Here is a 13,202-nt window from a genome sequence, read left to right on the forward strand (position 1 = left end):
AAAAGTCATTCTACCTTTTTTTTCATAGGCCCCCTTTAAGTACTGGAAGGCCTCGATAAGATCTCCCCAAAGCTTTTTCTTTTCCAGGCTCAACAACCCCAGCTGTCTCAGCCTGTCTTCACAGGAGAGAGGCTCCAGCCCTCTGATCATCCTCATAGCCTCCTCTGGATTTGCTCCAATGTATCCATGTCTTTCCTGTATTAGGGACCAGAGAGCTGGATTCAGCAGTAAAAGGGCAGAATTGCCTCCCCTGACCTGCTGCCCAGGGTGCAGTTGGCTGTGACTGCTCACTCTTGGTTCACGTCTCGTTTTTCACCCATAACTGCCCCACTTCCTTTTCAGCAGTGAGTTTTCCAGTCTGTGTTCTCCAGTTCTTCTTGTGTCTGGGATTGTCCAGACCCAGAAGCAGCACGGGGCACTTGGACTTCTTTAACTTCAGTAGGTTCTTGTGGGTCCAAGTCTCCCAGGTCCCCCTAGATGGCACCCTGTCCCTTCAGGTGTGTCCCCCACACAATTCACAAGGCAACTCACCTTGCAGACTGGCTGCGGGTGCACTCACTCCCGCTGTGTGGTTCATAAAGATATTAAAAGCCCCAGCCAGTCGCAAGACACAGCCCTGAACCACAGCGTTTGTCACCTGTCTGCACCTGGATATAATGTCAATGCACTCGGCGCCCTGGCCGCACCCATCCAGCTGATCCCTAAAATCCGCCAGGGAAATCTGGACACAGATACTCGCGCAGAACCCAATTAACACTTTAAAACATCATACGCGTCCTAGCCGATTAGATCTGCCTCATCGGGTTTTTGCTAGAGACATGTGCACCGAAAGTTTGTAGGAATCCTCTCCCGTTCCCATCTATTTTTTAACCAAACAAGAGACAGCTCCACCGAAATGGAGCCTCAAAAAATTTCTCGACACTCGTGCCTGTTCCTCTCCACGGAAATCTTTAGTAAAAGGCGAAAGATTTATACGATCTGAAGAGAAACCAGAGTATACCTACACTACCGCTTGGGCACACCCCGTCCCTCAGCTGTCCCTCTCTAGGACATGGCGACTCCCGGGCGGCCGGGCTGGATGTCCCGCCGGCCCGGGCTGATACTATGGCACAGCCGTGGATCCACCCGCGCCCGGACAGAGCAGCCCCGGAGAGCAGCGGCGGAAAGAGCGGCCGCAGCCGCTCCGCCGGCGCGCGATGCACCCCGGGTACGGGAATAAATCTGAATACTAATACGGGATATGCTAATGAACCCGGCGCTGCACACTGGGCATGCAATTAACGCAGATTACTAATGTGCGTATGCTAATGAGGCTATCCCGACCCGCGCAGCCTGTGCGAGGGAGGGGTGTTGCGCTCGCTCAGCCCCGCCGCGGGACGCCGGGCCCTGCGTGGAGGCGTTCGCGCGGTGACCCGCGGGTCAGGAGCGCCGGAGCTGCCGCAGACAGAGCCCTGGCAATGCGCGCTCCGTGCCGGGCCCGCGGGCAGAGCCGCCCCCGCGAGACGCCGCCATTGTCCCTCGTCTCCCCTCAGCGCCGCCGCGTCTCCAGGCAACGGCGTGGGCCTCGCTCTGGCGGCGCGCTGACGTCACCGCATCGCGAGAGCTCGCCCCGCCAAGCCGCGCCGCGAGCTTCCGCCCCGCCTCTTTGCGCCGGTGCCGCACCATGGGTGAGTGAAGGGGCCCCGGGCCTGCCGACATCCGCCGCCATCCGCCCGCTGCGCCACCGCATCCGCCCCGCTCCCGCACCGGGTGGCAAGCGGGGGTTGCCGCCAGCCTGCCCCGCTCGCCATCGGGGGCGGCTGCGGTAGCGCCGAGCAGCGGGCGGGGGGAAGGGTGAGCGGGCCCAACATGGCTGCTGGTGCATGATGAGGGCGGGCGGCCTCGTTTCGCCGTGCCTTGATTTCCTGCAGATCCCGAGCGCTGGGCTCGCTCCCGGTGTCTGCTGCAGATGAACAGATGAGGGTGAGGTGGGATGGCGTTCAGTGGGCCCATCAGGAGGGGTGCGGGGTGGCGTCGTGGAACACAGAGCAAGTTGGCAGTTTGTGCCCTTGTGGGAGGTGGCGTGTTCTGCAGAGATCGTCCCCGTTGGGCAGCAGTTGATTTGGGGTGTCTCTCGTAGGGGCTCAGCGGACAGGTGGGATGGGGGTCCCTTCCTAAAGCGGACCTACCACATCCTGCCAGTAGTGTAGGATGATTGCTGTAGCGTGCCTGTCCGATTGGCATTGGGCGCTTCCCAGAGAGTGCCCAGCACGCGAGGTACGTTGGGAGGCAGCTTCCCAAAGAGAACTGGAAGAGGGGTTCTGTCTGCTTTGTACAGCTCTGCTGGAATGGATGCGTTCGGGGCAGATCTGAGTATCAATGATGAAGCTTCTCTAACTGCTGCATTCGGCTGAGTGCACTGTGCGGATACCAACCTTGGAGAGCTGAGGACTCAGAACCGTGCTCTGCTGCTGCAGCCGGGTGGGCTGGTGGCACTCTCTGACCACACTGCTCTCCATTCAGGTATCTCCAGGGACAACTGGCACAAGCGTCGCAAGACCGGGGGTAAGAGGAAGCCCTACCATAAGAAGAGGAAGTATGAGTTGGGGCGACCTCCCGCCAACACTAAGGTGAGTGATTGGGTGAGATTGGTCAAAATCATGTTTTCAAACTCGAGTTGCTGCACTTGTTCTAAGAGGTTTAAATACATGCTGTTTGGTGTGGGGTTCAGTATCTGACCCTGCTTCTCTAAAAGATGATGTTTGCCCCTCTGCCGATGGAAAGCAGCAATAGATTTTAGCAGTAAGAGGCAATTGGAGTGATGAAACTTTCACCTTAGGTAGATGCAACAGACCGTTCTGGTCATTTACTGTATCTGCCAATGCTGGGGTTTGTCATAGTTACACTGACCACATTGCCTTGGAGGTTAGGACTGTGCTGGGCTCCTGTGAGAGACATGCAGCATTCCAGCACCAACAGCAGCCTGGTATTTGTTTCTGACTGCAGATTGGCCCACGCCGGATTCATACCGTGAGGGTTCGTGGGGGAAACAAGAAGTACCGAGCCCTTCGCTTGGATGTTGGCAACTTCTCCTGGGGCTCAGAATGTAAGTACGTGGTGAGCCTGCTGCGTGGAAGGGAAACCTGCACTGATCTGCTGTACTGCTGCAGAGTACAAGGATGCAAGCATGGATTTGTGGGCTTGGATTGAACATCCTGGAGCTCGCAGCTGAAGTAGCATGCATGGTGATGATGATAACTTTGACCTTATGTGGCCTTAGGGGACTTGGATTTCCACTAAGTTCACAGTGATAGGAGTGTCATAGTTACACTGAGTGACATGCTTACCTTAACTTTTTATGGGGGAGGGGGACTAAAGAGGGACTGAAATCCTGTATATGAGTAGTTCTTCACAAACACAAGTTTTCTCATCAGTGAATATGGTTACTAAAAGTTAAGTGATATGCAAAAGAGAAAGGTGCTGAAGATGCTTGTGAGAAGGCCTGACCCTTGGACAGTGTTATATTAGCATGTGCAATTTCATTTTTCTGCTTTGCTAAGCAAAAGTAGGAAGCCCAGAAGCAAGAGGGAGATTCTGTCATATTTCCTCTGAGCAAGGTGGATTTTCTTTGCTTTACAAACTGACATCAGTATCTCTTGAGCCTGGCCCCACTCAGTGTTGCTGAGTAGGATGGTAAAACAGCAGTAAAGAAGGGTGTGAGTTAGTGAACTGCATGGTGTGGGAGGACAGGACATGCTTTCAGTTATCTCAGAGCATTGTTTATGCAGTGAAAAGTGATATTACAGTCAGTATTGCACAGGGAGGGGGCTGAGTGTATCTTGCAGCAAGGACGAGGTACATCAGTGAAGGGAGAAAACCCATCTTGTGTGTGATCTTTGTGTAGTGTGGAGGGCTGTTTTCAGGGCAGGGGACTGCTAAACAGTCAAATCTAGTAGCTAAGTCTGCATGCTTCAGGTGGGTCTTGGTGAAAACACCAGTGGACTTCTCAATTTACTCATAAACCCTCATCCTATAGAAATTATTTCTGGAATGTATTGCAGGGCAGTCCTGCTCAGTATGGCTTAATTCAGTAATTCTAGCAAATGTGTACTTCATTGAGCCCTCTGTGCATCTGCTGATCTTGCAGTCTGGAAATTTATTTTTTAGGATTGCTTAAAATACTTTTGAGATGAGTTCCAGCAAGGCCACTGATCCTGGGTTTTCGTGTAGGAAGGATTTAATTTCCAGGTGTAGATTTCTGTTCTAACAACAAAAAGTTTGACTGATGAAAAATAGATGCAAATTTTAGTTAATTTAATTCAGTGCCAGGCAGGCTGGATGGGGCGTTGAGTGCAAAGTTATTTAAAGGGTACGTGTGAGATGCTGTGAACTGTATACTCAACTGTCTGATCCCTGTAGGTCTGAACTCATGCTCTTCTTTTGAAAGGCTGCACTCGCAAGACCAGAATTATCGATGTTGTGTACAACGCCTCCAACAACGAGCTGGTGCGGACAAAGACGCTGGTGAAGAACTGCATCGTGCTCATTGACAGCACCCCGTACCGGCAGTGGTACGAGGCCCACTACGCCCTGCCCCTCGGACGCAAGAAGGGCGCCAAGCTGGTACGCCTGGGCTTGTCCTGCTGCCTCCTGGCACAGCACAGTCTGCCCTGCAGAGGCAGTTAGCTATCCTGAACAGACAGTGCCTGCTGCAGTAGGGTTGGGTACTCAGCAGTATTGCTTATCTGAGTTGTGTTCCCATAGGTTCCCAGGATAAGTCTGTCTCTCTTAATGGAGTGCTCAATAGCAGGAGCTCTCTCAGAAGCATTACACCCATTTGTGCACAAGGACCTGCCTGTCAAGATCTTTGTCTTCTAATGATGATACCTTTGTCCAGTTCTGCTACTGAAGGGAGAGCGATGACAATTTAAGATGCTGAGGAAGACTTTGTAGGTCAGGTTCTTGTGCTGGGCAGTGATTGCTTTGGTGAAAAGTTTGGGGATTGCTCATTAAACTTCAGCGTGTTTTTAAGTTCGTTGAAACTACACTGAGCCTTGAAACTACTCTGAGCCATTAATCTGAGAATCAAACTCTGGACTGCTAGAAGGTATTTGAAACCCCACATGTAGCATTCAGGTTAATGCTTGCATTAAAAGTAAAGCAGATTTGTTTGGGTGCTATGTAGTGCAGAAGAAAGGGAGAGCTCAACTGCCTGGACTTGAGCCACACCCAAGTGCTTTCATTATTTCTGCAGAGGGAAAGAGGATTCACTGCTTTTTGTAGGAGGATTGATTCACCAGGGAAACTTTGTAGTTCCATTGACTTTAGAACAGCCTTCCCTAGGGCACTGTGCTCAGTTGTCAGCAGTGGCTCTGGTTAGCAGTGTTGCATTTCTTGGTCTCAGAAGTGAAATGCAGCACCTCTGTGAGATCAAAGTATTTGTATCTCGACCAGGTATGACTTTGAAAACAGTACAGTGCTGAGAATACAAGGGTTTCCTTCGTGGTAGTGAAAAACACTTGTGCTAGTGAAAGGTGGCCATTTGTTCAACAGTTTTTTTGCTTTTGGTCTTGGGTTTAGACTCCTGAGGAGGAGGAAATACTGAACAAGAAGCGTTCAAAGAAGATCCAGAAAAAATATGATGAGCGAAAGAAGAATGCCAAGATCGCAAGTATTCTTGAGGAGCAGTTCCAGCAAGGAAAGCTTCTTGGTGAGTCCCTGGCAGCATTAATGTAACTTGTTCTTTTGTCTTCTCCAGAGATAACCCCAGTTGTGGCAGGGTGGGGAAATCTGGCTAGCCAGGCTCCTGCAGCTGATTATTCTTACTGGAGCTTTGAGAAAGAAATGGGGCTCACGATGTGCAAGATGAGCAAGTGTGTGTCAGAAAAATGTGCTGCAGCCATCTAAGAGCTTTGATGTTTCAAGCTCTGGCAAACAGTTGAGCGTGCTGAAGTCTTCTGGTGATGAGACCTTTGTCCAGTTCTGCTACTGAACCGAGCGATGACAGTTTGGAGATCTGAGGAGGACTTCATTAGGGACTGCAGGGGTGCTGCTGCAGGCACGTGGACTGGTGACTCGGTTACTGATGAGCTGCTCGGCCGTGTGCGCGGTTTGTTCTTTGGTGTGTGCACTGGGATGGGCAATTGCCAAACTTTTAACTGGATGACTTCTCCTTGCAGCCTGCATTGCCTCCAGACCTGGACAGTGTGGCCGAGCCGATGGCTACGTGTTGGAAGGCAAGGAATTAGAGTTCTACTTGAGGAAGATCAAGGCCAGAAAAGGCAAATGAATAAAAACTGTTGTGCTAAGAGAACGAATAAAACCGAGAGTCTACGACCGTAAGAGTTTGTGTGCTCATTTGTGTGCGCAGTGTGGAAGGGGCTTCTGGTGCTCCACCTACCTTGTAAAATGTGATGGAAGATGGAACTCTGGGGAATCCCTGAGCCCTTCAATGTCTTCAGGCAAAACTTGACCCTGCCTGTGCTCAACATTTCTGTGGATTCTGAGTGACTTGCAGGACCAAGTGTGTGTGAAAAACAGTTGTCAGATTTGGCAGAAGTGGAGAATGTCCAATACTGGAATCCTGTGAGCAGGAGGAAGGTGTGAGTGTCCACCCCTATTAAGATGGGTTCCTAGGAGCCTTGTTCCTCTGCTGCATTAGGTCAGCATGTGCTGCAGTTGGGGTGTTGGAGAGGTCAGTGGGAAAATAGGTTAAGTCTGGCTGAAAACTTGGCTCTTACACCTACAGCCTCTGCAGCTGGTAACTTGTGCCTCTGCCTTCCACATAAAATGATCTCTCATCCCCTGGTTCAGACCAGCAGCTCCTTTTAGTGTTTCCTGCCTGCTGTACAATTACGTACGTTCAGGATCCAGTATCTTTTAATCAATTAGGTGGCACTGCTCAGTGACCAGCTGGTCTTTCCCTGACCTCCTTGGTCTCATTCCAGTGCAAGATCAATTCCTTCTAGCAGAAGGGCCAGGCTCATATCATGGTCTGTCCCTTTCGAAAGCTGGATACAAAATCCAGCCTGTCACTTCTGGTGGAATTAGATAGCTGTGGTGAATGAAAGCTTTTCTGGATTTTTCTGTTTTGGTGATATCATTCCTAGAAGCTCCTGTCCTTAAGGAAAGTAAATCTGCAAATAGTAGCTCTTTGTGCGGGTACTGGGGAAAGTTGGGAGCCCATTTAAGGGCTGGTCCTGTGCCATGGGACAGGCCATGCTTGCACACCTTGTGCCTGTCAGCTGAACACACTGCACACTTCATCCCATTTTTGCATTTACACAGAAGTCTCGTCCATTGGGTTACTGCTGCAAGTCAGGCTTCCTGCACTCCCAGTGTCACAATTTTTAGCTCTGAGCTAGAGGAGGTGGCCCATGATCATCTTGCCCCAAGCAGGGTTGTGGTGAGGCCCAAGTCTCATGGTTTAAAAATACATCTCTCTGTCCCCTCAAATAGCTTGGTTTTGGGGGGAGGGATTTAAGTTTTTTCCTGTGACGCTCTGCCAGGTTTGCCAGGTGTAACAGCAGGAGGTGCCCTGGGGAGTGAGAGTTCATCGTGTGTTGCTGGCAGGGAGGTGAGCATGAGTCAATGCCAGAGCTGTGCACTGGGGAATGGTACCTGCTGCTGATGACCACGGAGCAGGTTGGTGTGGGTGTGCACTGGCAGTGCCTCACAGATTGGGTATATGCTCATGGGCACTGAGCAGAGCCGAGCCCAGCTGGGTGCACTGCAGTTCAGGAATCCCTGGCAGTGGGACCTGGGCTGGGTGGGATGTTTTCACAAGCACATTCCTTCTCCATAGTGATCCGGTGTAAACTTTCGCTGCTCTGCAGCCACGCCTGCTTTCCAGAGAGGTGGAGTGGAGGCGATAAGGGACTTGGCAGGGATGTGTCACGGCTGCTTCCTCTCTTCTCTCCCGTCATCCTTCGTAGAGTACAAGCAGCATTCAGGGTGTTTCTGGGGAACTTTGTACAGGTGGAGAAACCCAGGTTTTACGGAGCAAATGCCAGTTTGGTGTCAGAGCAGGATTATAAACCTGTCCCCTGATGAGCAGGATTATGGCTCATCAAGATGTGCTGTTTACAAAGTTACTACTCTGAGAAACAGAAACAAAGCTGCCAAGGGCAACTGCCCATGGGAGCGAAAGTGGCACCTGGAGCTGCCCTGGAGGTGTGACATGGGAACAGAGCAGTGGCAGCTGGCCAGGCGTGTGTGGTGCTTTGCTCCCAAGGTGGTGCAGGCTGTGGGATGCACAGGCCTATGGATGGCACCTGTATGGGAGTGGGCAAACCTGCTATGCACTGAGCCAGGAAGTGATGGTCAGGGGCTGGGGGGCTGGGGTTAAGCACAGCTTTAGCCTGGCTGGACTTTGGAAGTGCAGAAGCCTGGGCTGAGGATCTTGCCCGCTTCTCATGGGTGAAGGGTCTGAATTTAAAGAGTTGCTTTCACAGGATGATCAGCTGCAGCATAACCCAGGTGAAGTCACTTGTTTTGTATCCTGCTCCTTGCTGTTGAGTGGCTCTCTCATCTCCACACATTATTAACTTTGGGGTATTTTCACAGGACATGATCCAACCCAGGAAATGACCTTGTGGTTGCACTTCAATAGGTCCAGCAGTGACCTGGAAGGCGGTGGAAGAGAAGCAGGGCTGGCTTGTTGAGGGAATTCAGGAACTTTAAAGGAAGGGGGACTTGCAGGACAGGGAAATTTTAAACTGATACCCTTAAGGAGAATGTATCTGAGTGTGCCAGGGCTCTCACAGGTAAAGAATAGGGAATACTGGGTTTGGTCACGCCTCCCTCCCACCTCTCACAGTTGGAGATTTGGGCAAGGGTTGAAGGTACCAGAGCAAAGGCTGGGCAAGACCCAGTGGGTGATTTCGGTCATTCCCCTTTGCATCAGCCGTGACATCTGAACTTGGGCTTCATGAGAAGGAGGGAAAAGACAGGATGTTACATCATTCTCTGGGAATGGGACCCTGGGGTATGTGAGCAGAGGGGACACCCATGGAAGGGCTGCAGGCATTTCTGGAGCACAGGTGAAAAATGCAACTGTTGTTAGCTCTAGGCAAAATCTGCAGCCGTGGGCTGGGCTGCAGACCTGGGAGACAGCTGCTAACTCTGCCTTTGCCCTGTGGCAGTTTCTGGTCCCTCTGTGTCCCTTTGGGGATGTGGGGGTGGCACAAGCCAGGGTACACTGAGATACTCTGGCTGCTATACTTGGCAGGGAGTGATGGAGGGATACTATTAAAGGCTGGGATACTTTCCCAGGGCTCAAGGAGGGAGCAGGGAAGGAAAAAGTCCAGCTGCATATAAAACAGTGGGAAACCTCCATGAGGGACGGGAGACATGAAGGGAAATCACCCCATCCTCGTCCCCAGGCCAGGTGGGGCTGGGACTGAGCAGTGCTAGGATTGAGCAGTCCCACCACGGGCTGCTGGAAGCCCCACTGCACTCTGCAGGAAACACTGCTTCCTTTGCCGGCCGGAGCACCGCGTCCTGCCCTGCCCAGCTCCCTCCCTTCCTGCCTGGGCACCAGGCCCAGCACGGCTCCAGAGCAGATCGGGTGGCCCATGCAGCTTCCAGCCTGGAGAATGTCCCCCTGGGCAGGAGGAGCAGGACTCAAGGGTGCCCCCCACCCCATCCACAGAGAAGGGCTGGAGCACCATGGGTGAGACTTGCTGGGGGCGCCCGTATTGGGCTGTGATTTACAGAACCCCCAGCTTTGTGCACTCCCACAAATTCCTGCTTTGTTCAGGATCTGTGGCATTTGCGGCAGGCTGACACCTTCCCCACCCCTGTTGTAAATCCTGGTACAAAGCAAAGGCTCTGCTGGCCTTTAGCCAGTGCTCAGCTCTGCTCTGCCAGGGTGACAAAAGAGGTTCCAGGGATGCTGGGCAAGACCCTCACTGGCCATCACCCAGGGGATGGGAGGGTAAATGGGATAGAAGTGAACTCCAACATCCCTGCACTCCCCACATCCCACTGGTTGGCTTCCCACTACCCCAAAACACAAACAAAGGGATGGAGCCACACTGCCAGGAGTAAAATGATATATTTCTTACTGAGAGCTGGATCCTACAGGGCTGGCTGAAAGGGGCTCCCTCTGCTGCTGCTCTGTGTGTGCATTTCACACACCCACTCCCACAAGTGTGCACACACATGCCATGAAGCAGCACATGTGCACTGACTGTTTCAAGTCCCTGTGCCACTGTGGGATGTGGGGTGGGCAGCAGGCAGAGCCACCACAGGCTTCCCCTGACAAGCCCAGGGCACCCCATCCAAATGTGACACTCCCTGCAGACCACACAGGCAGGGCCAGCCCTGTTTCATGTCTCCAGACCCGTTCTCAGCAGGCTGGAGAGCAGCAGGTCTGTGCCAGACACCATCTGGCTCCAAGAAGAGAGGAAGCTCTGGTCAGTGGATCTGGGACACACAGAACCATCACTTGATCCCCAAAACCAGCGCCCACCTTCCCCCCATGTCCTTCCTCAGGCAGCACCAGGCTGTGGCAGGGTCCCCAGAGCCTGAAGCACCCTTGCCCAGCTGCAGCCCATGGCAAGCAACGGGTTCACATGGTAACACAGGGGAAGGGATGGGTATTTGGGGGTGCAGCTTTGCAAACAGCCACTGTAAGCCATGGCAGGACAACTCATGCCTCTCCTGCTCTGGTGTCTTTCACTCCTGCCCGGCCCCTGCCATCCTGCTGGTGTGTCCAGACACATCCCAAGTCCTGGCATCAGTGCAGGTCGATGGTCTCATACTCCAGGTTGTCTGAGTCCTCCAGCTCGATACCAGGTACCAGGTTGTAATAGCTGGTTGACTGACTCATGTAGATCTTCTCGCGGTCAGCAGAGTCCTTCAGGACTTCGCTCACGCTGACAGTGTCCACCTCTGGCTCACTGCCCAGCTCCTCTGCCCTCGGTGCTGGGGTGTCCAGCTGCCCTTCATGGGAAGGCACCTGGGAACTGCTGGGGGATCCCACCTGTATTTCCACCTCCTCATAGAGGTCTCTGCCACTCTCCAGTGGATCCACAAAGGGCTGGAGCACGACCTGTTTCCCCAGCAGCACTTTCTTCTCAGTCTTGGAGGGAGCAGCAGACAGCTCATAGGGGACGTAGTGGTGGGGCTCTGCAGACAGTGGCACTGCAGTGCAGACACTGCTCCTCTGTGCCATGGCCCGGTGGCTCTGGGACCTGCTCTGAAGGCTGTAGTTGGTCTTTTTCTTCTGCCGGCAGAAGCACCAGGTGATGCTGGCGAGGATGAGGAGAGGGGGCAGGCAGATGAAGAGGGCGGTGAGGCCGTGCGAGCGGCACAGCTCGTCCCGGGGGATGCTCTGGAGGCCCAGACCGTGGTAGTTCTCTGGTGTGTGGCAGATAACCTCAGCAGCCTGGCTGGACCAACCCTCCAGGTTGGTTAGCAAAGCACAGCTGCAGTCCCAGCTGTTGTTGGAGAGCTGAAGCTGGAGCAGAGATGGCTTCAGGAGGCTGGCAGGAAGGAAGGTGAGGGCATTGAAGCCCAGGTAGACCTCCTGGACCTGGGAAGATGCTTTCAGGAAGGACTTGGGTAGCTCCTGAAGCTGGTTGCTGTCCAGATAAAGAACCCTCAAATTAGGGGCATTTTCTAGAAAGCTTCCAGGGAGACTTTCCAGCAGGTTGTGACTTAAGTGCAATATTTCCAAGGCAGGAGGGACTCCCTGTGCGTTGCTGATGGCCGTGATGCTGCAGTGAGAGAGGTAGAGCTCCCGCAGCCCCTGCACCCCCACCAGTGCGCCCCAGTCCAGGTGGGTGATGTTGGAGCTGGTGAAGTTGAGGCAGCAGCTCTCAGGGAGCGGAGCCTCCCGGAAAGCCTGGTAGTCCATGGGCTCCGAGCAGTTGCAGATTGGCGGTGCTGGGTCGAGGGCAACGCCGGCAGCGAGCAGGAGACTGCCCCAGAGGGACACAGTGCCCAGCCCGGCGCCTGCGGGGGGAGCAGAGCGGACGGTGACTCCCTGCGCGACCCGCCCTCCCGCTCCCTTTCTCCAGCCTTCCCGGCGGGGAAGCGAACCCCGCTTCTCCTCCCCACCACGACAGGACCCGCTGGCCGCAGGAGCCGTCCTCCAGTGCCACCGTCCCCGCCAGCCCGGAGCCGCCTTTCCGCGGGGTCCCGCTGCTCCGGCCGGGTGTCCGCGGGCAGCGAGCGACCCTCGGAGCTCCGGCCGCGCCCCCCGTGCCCTGCCCGGCCTCACCTGCTCGCCCCATCCTCGGGCGCTGCTCCGCGTCCCGCCGCTCTCCCACCGGGCGCGGCCGCCGGCTCCGCCTCGCCCGGGGCGGCCCCGCCGCATCCCGGCCCCGCCACATCCCGGCCCCGCCGCCGTCCGGCCCGGCCCGGCCCGCCCCATGGCCGCCCTGCAGCCCCCGTGCCCTGTCCCCTCGCAGGGGTCCCGCCAGCCAAGGACCCTCCAGGCGCACTGTGCAGCGGTACCCCCAAGTTACGCTTGACCCAGCTCCCCTGCAGTCACTCAACCCGGGGTCCCCCTTATTCTGCCCCTCCTCCGTAAGCCTTCCCTTCATCATCCTTCCCCTCTCCATTCCCTTCCCAACTTCTCCCTCTCCACAGAAGCCATGTGTCCCTCCAGTCCCCTCCGTACTCCACCATCAGCTCTCCCCAAGCTCCTGGAGAAGGGCTGGGCTGCGCTGTGCTGAGTTCATCTCTGCTGGGATGGGGAGAGGGTGGAGGGACCCGGCCAGGGCTGAGGATCATGGCGAACAGAGATCCCACAGCCTCTCTGGGCTCCTGTGGTATTTTACCACGTGCACAAGGGGAAAAAGGTTTCCTAATAGCTAGATGGAATTTCCCTTGATGCAGCTTGCGCTGGGTGCCTGTCGTGGTTTCACTGTACACCTCCCCAAAGAGCCTGACTCCCTTTTCCTATAACTCCACCTAAATAGCTGCAAGCAGTCAGGAGTTCACCCCAGGGCCTCCTCTTCCCCAGGCCTGACAGGCTGGTGATCTTAAACCATAGTTCCTCCCACTCCACAGATCAGTGATGGGAAAACCTGTGACTCAGATGCTCTGCATGACAGGGGACCCCAGCTGCAGGTGGCAGAGGGCTGCTCCCAGGCTCCATCCCTCTTGGAGAGGAGGTGCCTCAGCCTCGGCAGGACGTGGGCTGTGGGGTCCATCCATGCCCCTTGCCCAAGAACTCGCCAGAGGCAGTGGGGAGCAGGAGCAGAGCTGGC

General features: G+C 54.6%; 2 protein-coding genes and 6 non-coding genes across 9 annotated transcripts in view; 6 read left to right on the forward strand and 2 right to left on the reverse strand.

Annotated features, from left to right (window-relative positions):
• Positions 1–6,321, forward strand: part of RPS8 (ribosomal protein S8) — a 301,449-nt gene extending 295,128 nt beyond the window's left edge. The window contains exons 1-6 of one of the 2 annotated variants that reach the window (XM_056497131.1): positions 1,295–1,667; positions 2,503–2,609; positions 2,986–3,085; positions 4,427–4,602; positions 5,560–5,689; positions 6,159–6,321. In XM_056497131.1, coding sequence (XP_056353106.1) covers positions 1,664–1,667; positions 2,503–2,609; positions 2,986–3,085; positions 4,427–4,602; positions 5,560–5,689; positions 6,159–6,268 — 627 coding nt within the window. In that variant the 5' untranslated portion in view covers positions 1,295–1,663 and the 3' untranslated portion in view covers positions 6,269–6,321. Of the gene's footprint in view, positions 1–1,294; positions 1,668–2,501; positions 2,610–2,985; positions 3,086–4,426; positions 4,603–5,559; positions 5,690–6,158 lie in introns of those variants that run through there. The other variant, XM_056497132.1, reaches the window with a different exon arrangement.
• Positions 884–998, reverse strand: LOC130256535 (U5 spliceosomal RNA). The gene has a single exon (XR_008841149.1). It is a non-coding gene; the product is annotated as a U5 spliceosomal RNA (small nuclear RNA).
• LOC130256520 (small nucleolar RNA SNORD55/SNORD39) lies at positions 2,350–2,434 on the forward strand. The gene has a single exon (XR_008841135.1). It is a non-coding gene; the product is annotated as a small nucleolar RNA SNORD55/SNORD39 (small nucleolar RNA).
• Positions 2,791–2,894, forward strand: LOC130256523 (small nucleolar RNA SNORD46). Its single transcript, XR_008841138.1, has one exon. It is a non-coding gene; the product is annotated as a small nucleolar RNA SNORD46 (small nucleolar RNA).
• Positions 4,851–4,923, forward strand: LOC130256521 (small nucleolar RNA SNORD38). Its single transcript, XR_008841136.1, has one exon. It is a non-coding gene; the product is annotated as a small nucleolar RNA SNORD38 (small nucleolar RNA).
• Positions 5,934–6,004, forward strand: LOC130256522 (small nucleolar RNA SNORD38). Its single transcript, XR_008841137.1, has one exon. It is a non-coding gene; the product is annotated as a small nucleolar RNA SNORD38 (small nucleolar RNA).
• A 550-nt stretch (positions 6,322–6,871) lies between the features above and the next one.
• Positions 6,872–7,001, forward strand: LOC130256531 (small nucleolar RNA SNORA35). The gene has a single exon (XR_008841146.1). It is a non-coding gene; the product is annotated as a small nucleolar RNA SNORA35 (small nucleolar RNA).
• Positions 7,002–10,017: 3,016 nt separating this feature from the next.
• On the reverse strand, positions 10,018–12,285 carry LOC130255977 (uncharacterized). The gene is made up of 2 exons (XM_056497117.1): positions 12,209–12,285; positions 10,018–11,940 (listed from the first exon to the last, which is right to left on the reverse strand). Exons 1-2 carry the CDS (start codon positions 12,219–12,221, stop codon positions 10,721–10,723), a joined length of 1,233 nt encoding a protein of 410 aa, XP_056353092.1. The 5' UTR covers positions 12,222–12,285; the 3' UTR covers positions 10,018–10,720.
• Between the last annotated feature and the right edge of the window lie 917 nt (positions 12,286–13,202).

The sequence above is a fragment of the Oenanthe melanoleuca genome, chromosome 8 (genome assembly GCF_029582105.1).
Source record: "Oenanthe melanoleuca isolate GR-GAL-2019-014 chromosome 8, OMel1.0, whole genome shotgun sequence".
Classification (NCBI taxonomy): Eukaryota; Metazoa; Chordata; class Aves; order Passeriformes; family Muscicapidae; genus Oenanthe; species Oenanthe melanoleuca.